Raw genomic sequence first — 6,000 nt, 5'->3', positions numbered from 1 at the left:
AGCCGGAGTTCTTTGAACGCAGATTTCTTGCCGGGACATATGGTACAATGCAATCGACAAGATAGGACGGAGCTAGACCGTGTAGTATTTTATACGTATGTAGTAAAACCTTAAAGTCACTTCTTAAGTGCACAGGAAGCCAGTGCAGGTGAGCCAGTATAGGCGTAATATGATCAAAACTACAGTTTATTTTACCGGAAGTAGTCTTATTCCGAAAGGAACCAAACCGGAAGTCTTCACCGCCTGTTGTACGAGAGGCGCGAGCATGATCACACCCGAACGAGACCAGAGGCTCGTTGGCTCTCCAGCCGTGCGGACGTGTTTGCTTCTACCCGCTTTCCTCGCTCCTCTCGCCGGACTCTTTACGGATATATCCACCCCTCAATCTCCTTTCTTTGTTTGTCGCCTTTTTGCGCTCGTTTTCCCTTTGGACTACTACTCGTCTCATGGTGTGCGCCGATGCCAAGAGATGGGTAAACTGCACTCGAAACATGGTGAGCTTTTTGTTTGTTTTTGATATAATGTTATTTTTTGTATTATGGTTCCCGCAGTTGTTCATTGTGTCTTCTTTCTTGTCCTTTTTTTTAAAGCCACTATTTGCAAAGCGAGGGAGAGCCCGGAAGGTAAGAGTACTTTTTAAGGGAAGCACTTTGTAGGGGCTCCAAAGAGGGGAAAAAGGGGGGGTTGCTTGTGGACTACATGTGCATGGACAAGCACCTTACCTCCATTAAAAATATCCAACTACAATAAAAAACTTTTTTTTTGTTGTTGCAGGCGGCAGCTTTGTAGTCAATGCCTGTTTGGCTCGGAAGGGACTGGACGACTGGCTGGTGAAGCAGGACTGTCACCTAAAGTCCAAGTGTGCCATGGACACCAGGGTGAGTCCCTAATCATGTGTCTCCTGCAGCCTTTTTTCTTTGTGCATCAACGCTTTTTTTTTTGTCACAAAGTGAGCGACAAGGCGTCGCAAAAGTCGTGCTTTTGGGGATGGGCAGCGTCGGCCACATCATTAGGTACACATGCACAGTCTAATGCAGTGTTTTTCAACCTTTTTCAAACCAAGGCGTTGAAAAAATCATTAAAAAACGAAACTCAGTTAACAGTAAAAAGTCGTCGTCGCAATTGTTGGATATGATTTTAAACTATAACCAATACAGCTCTTGTCTCAAAGTAGGTGTACTGTCACCACTTGTCACATCACGTCGTGACTTATTTTGAGTTTTTTGCTGTTTTCCTGAGTGTAGTGTTTTACTTCTTGTCTTGCGCTCCTATTTTGGTGGCTTTTTCTGTTTTTTTTTGGTATTTTCCATGTCTTCCTTTGACCTTCATCTACTTTGTTTTAGAAATCAAGGATATTTCAGTTGTTTTTATAGTTCTTTGTGGGGACATTGTTGACTGTCATGTCATGTTCGGATGTACATTGTTAACGCCGTCTTTGCTCCACAGTAAGTCTTTGCTGTCGTCCAGCATTCTGTTTTTGTTTACTATGTAGCCAGTTCAGTCTTTGTTTGGTTCTGCATAGCCTCCTCTAAGCTTCAATGCATTTTTATTAGGGGCACTCACCTTTTTGTTTGTTTTTGGTTCACATCATTAGGTACACCTGCACAGTCAATGCAGTGTTTTACAACCTTTTTCGAGCCAAGGCAAATTTTTTTGCATTGAAAAAATCCAGAGGCACACCATCGGCAGGAATCATTAAAAAACGAAACTCAGTTGACAGTAAAAAGTCGTTGTCGCAATTGTTGGATATGATTTTAAACTATAACCAATACAGCTCTTGTCTCAAAGTAGGTGTACTGTCACCACCTGTCACATCACGTCGTGACTTATTTTGAGTTTTTTGCTGTTTTCCTGAGTGTAGTGTTTTACTTCTTGTCTTGCGCTCCTATTTTGGTGGCTTTTTCTCTTTTTTTTTGGTATTTTCCTGTAGCAATTTCATGTCTTCCTTTGACCTTCATCTACTTTGTTTTAGAAATCAAGGATATTTCAGTTGTTTTTATAGTTCTTTGTGGGGACATTGTTGACTGTCATGTCATGTTCGGATGTACATTGATAACGCCGTCTTTGCTCCACAGTTAGTCTTTGCTGTCGTCCAGCATTCGGTTTTTGTTTACTTTGTAGCCAGTTCAGTCTCACCTCACCTTTTTGTTTATTTTTGGTTTAAGCATTAGATACCTTTTGAAGCTTCACATCATTAGGTACACATGCACAGTCTAATGCAGTGTTTTACAACCTTTTTCGAGCCAAGGCAAATTTTTTTGCATTGAAAAAATCCAGAGGCACACCACCGGCAGGAATCATTAAAAAAAACGAAACTCAGTTGACAGTAAAAAGTCGTCGTCGCAATTGCTGGATATGACTTTAAACCATAACCAAGCATGCATCACTATAGCTCTTGTCTCAAAGTAGGTGTACTGTCACGACCTGTCACATTATGCCTTGACTTATTTTGAGTTTTTTGCTGTTTTCCTGAGTGTAGTGTTTTAGTTCTTGTCTTGCGCTCCTATTTTGGTGGCTTTTTGTCTTTTTTTTTGGTATTTTCCTTTAGCAGTTGTTTTTAATCCTTCTTTGTGGGGACATTGTTGATTGCCATATCATGTTCAGATGTACATTGTGGATGCCGTCTTGGCTCCACAGTAAGTCTTTGCTGTCGTCCAGTATTCTGTTTTTATTTACTTTGTAGCCAGTTCAGTCTTCGTTTGGTTCTGCATAGCCTCCTCTAAGCTTCAATGCATTTTTCTTAGAGGCACTCACCTTTTTGTTTATTTTTGGTTTAAGCATTAGAGACCTTTTGAAGCTTCACATCATTAGGTACACATGCACAGTCTAATGCAGTGTTTTACAACCTTTTTTTGAGCCAAGGCACATTTTTTTGCGTTGAAAAAATCCAGAGGCACACCACCGGCAGGAATCATTAAAAAACTAAACTCAGTTGACAGTAAAAAGTCGTCGTCGCAATTGTTGGATATGATTTTAAACTATAACCAATACAGCTCTTGTCTCAAAGTAGGTGTACTGTCACCACTTGTCACATCACGTCGTGACTTATTTTGAGTTTTTTGCTGTTTTCCTGAGTGTAGTGTTTTAGTTCTTGTCTTGCGCTCCTATTTTGGTGGCTTTTTCTGTTTTTTTTTTGGTATTTTCCTGTAGCAATTTCATGTCTTCCTTTGACCTTCATCTACTTTGTTTTAGAAATCAAGGATATTTCAGTTGTTTTTATAGTTCTTTGTGGGGACATTGTTGACTGTCATGTCATGTTCGGATGTACATTGTTAACACCGTCTTTGCTCCACAGTAAGTTTTTGCTGTCGTCCAGCATTCTGTTTTTGTTTACTATGTAGCCAGTTCAGTCTTTGTTTGGTTCTGCATAGCCTCCTCTAAGCTTCAATGCATTTTTATTAGGGGCACTCACCTTTTTGTTTGTTTTTGGTTTAAGCATTAGACACCTTTTTGGAGCATCACATCATTAGGTACACCTGCACAGTCTAATGCAGTGTTTTACAACCTTTTTCGAGCCAAGGCAAATTTTTTTGCATTGAAAAAATCCAGAGGCACACCATCGGCAGGAATCATTAAAAAACGAAACTCAGTTGACAGTAAAAAGTCGTCGTCGCAATTGTTTGATATGATTTTAAACTATAACCAATACAGCTCTTGTTTCAAAGTAGGTGTGCTGTCACCACCTGTCACATCACGCCGTGACTTATTTTGAATTTTTTGCTGTTTTTCTGAGTATAGTGTTTTAGTTCTTGTCTTGCGCTCCTATTTTGGTGGCTTTTTCTTTTTTTTTTGGTATTTTCCTGTAGCAGTTTCATGTCTTGCTTTTGAGCGATATTTCCCACATCTACTTTGTTTTAGCAATCAAGGATATTTCAGTTGTTTTTATAGTTCTTTGTGGGGACTTTGTGGACTGTCATGTCATGTTCGGATGTACATTGTTAACGGCGTCTTTGCTCCACAGTAAGTCTTTGCTGTCGTCCAGCATTCTGTTTTTGTTTACTTTGTAGCCAGTTCAGTCTTAGTTTGGTTCTGCATAGCCTCCCCTAAGCTTCAATGCCTTTTCTTAGGGGCACTCACCTTTTGTTTATTTGTGGTTTAAGCATTAGACACCTTTTTGAAGCTTCACATCATTAGGTACACATGCACAGTCTAATGCAGTGTTTTTCAACCTTTTTTTGAGCCAAGGCACATTTTTTTGCGTTGAAAAAATCCGGAGGCACACCACCGGCAGGAATCATTAAAAAACGAAACTCAGTTGACAGTAAAAAGTTGTCGTCGCAATTGTTGGATATGACTTTAAACCATAACCAAGCATGCATCACTATAGCTCTTGTCTCAAAGTAGGTGTACTGTCACCACCTGTCACATCACGCCGTGACTTATTTGGAGTTTTTTTTGCTGTTTTCCTGAGTGTAATGTTTTAGTTCTTGTCTTGCGCTCCTATTTTGGTGGCTTTTTCTCTTTTTTTTTTTTTTTTTTTGGTATTTTCCTTTAGCAGTTTCATGTCTTCCTTTGAGCAATATTTCCCCCATCTACTTTGTTTTAGCAATCAAGGATATTTCAGTTGTTTTTATAGTTCTTTGTGGGGACATTGTTGATTGTCATGTCATATTCGGATGTACATTGTGGATGCCGTCTTTGCTCCACAGTAAGTCTTTGCTGTCGTCTAGCATTCTGTTTTTGTTTACTTTATAGCCAGTTCAGTCTTAGTTTGGTTCTGCATAGCCTCCTCTAAGCTTCAATGCCTTTTCTTAGGGGCACTCACCTTTTTGTTTATTTTTGGTTTAAGCATTAGACACCTTTTTACCTGCACACTGCCACTCGCTGTTTCCGACATCTACGAAGCAATTAGCTACCTGCTGCCACCTACTGATATGGAAGAGTATTACACGGTTACTCTGCCGAGCTCTAGACAGCACCGACACTCAACAACAACACATCATTTGCAGACCATAATTACTGGTTTGCAAAAAATATTGTTAACCCAAATAGGTGAAATTAGATCATCTTCCACGGCACACCAGACTGTATCCTGCGGCCACAGTGTTTAAAAAACACTGGTCTAATGCAGTGTTTTTCAACCTTTTTTTCATTGAAAAAAATGCAGAGGCACACCACCGGCAGAAAACAATACAAAATTAAACTCAGCAGACAATAAAAAGTTGTTCTAGCAATTATTGAATATTAATTCAAACCATAATAACTAAGCATGCATCACTATAGCTCTTGTCTCAAAGTAGGTCTACTGTCACGACCTGTCACATCACGCCGTGATGTTTTCCTGTGTGTAGTGTTTTAGTTCTTGTCTTGTGCTGCGATTTTGGTGGCTTTTCCTATTTTGTTGGTATTTTCCTGCAGCAGTTTCATTTCTTCCCTGAGCGCTATTCCCCGCACCTGCTTTGTTTTAGTAATCAAGACTATTTCAGTTGTTTTTATCCTTCTTTGTGTAGACATTGTTGATTGTCACGTTGTAAGTCTTTGCTGTCGTCCAGCATTCTGTTTTTGTTTACTTTGCAGCCAGTCAGTTTTAGTTTCGTTCTGCATAGCCTTCCCTAAGCTTCAATGCCTTTTCTTAGCGGCACTCGCCTCCTGTTTATTTTTGGTTTAAGCATTAGATACCTTTTTGACCTGCACGCTGCCTCCCGCTGTCGTCTGCATATTGTGATCACGACAAAGCAATTGGCTACCTTCTGCCACCTACTGATATGGAAGAGTATTACACGGTTACTCTGCCGAGCTCCAGACAGCACAGACACTCAACAACGGCACATTATTTGTGTATTATAATTACTGGTTTGCAAAAAATATTTTTAACCCAATTGGGTGAAATGACATAATCTCCCACGGCACACCAGACTGTATCTCACGGCACACTAGTTGAAAAACACAGGTCTAAAGACATCCAATGCAGACAGACTTGCAACATTTGCTGATTGTTTACAGTGATTTATTTTTTTTAGTTGAAAAGCTACACGGTCAATTGTTGAAATTTTGCATGCA

At 39.9% G+C, this 6,000-nt stretch overlaps 1 protein-coding gene across 1 annotated transcript in view; it reads left to right on the top strand.

The window, feature by feature from the left end:
- Positions 1-279: 279 nt before the first annotated feature.
- Positions 280-6,000, top strand: part of nkd1 (NKD inhibitor of WNT signaling pathway 1) — a 132,833-nt gene continuing 127,112 nt past the window's right edge. The window contains exons 1-3 of the mRNA XM_061964556.2: positions 280-494; positions 591-623; positions 775-878. Coding sequence (XP_061820540.2) covers positions 470-494; positions 591-623; positions 775-878 — 162 coding nt within the window. The 5' untranslated portion in view covers positions 280-469. The remainder of the gene's footprint in view (positions 495-590; positions 624-774; positions 879-6,000) is intronic.

This window comes from Nerophis lumbriciformis, linkage group LG06, assembly GCF_033978685.3.
Source record: "Nerophis lumbriciformis linkage group LG06, RoL_Nlum_v2.1, whole genome shotgun sequence".
NCBI lineage: Eukaryota > Metazoa > Chordata > Actinopteri > Syngnathiformes > Syngnathidae > Nerophis > Nerophis lumbriciformis.
The sequence above is the reverse complement of the archived record's forward strand: the minus strand, read 5'-3'. Positions and strand labels throughout refer to the sequence as shown.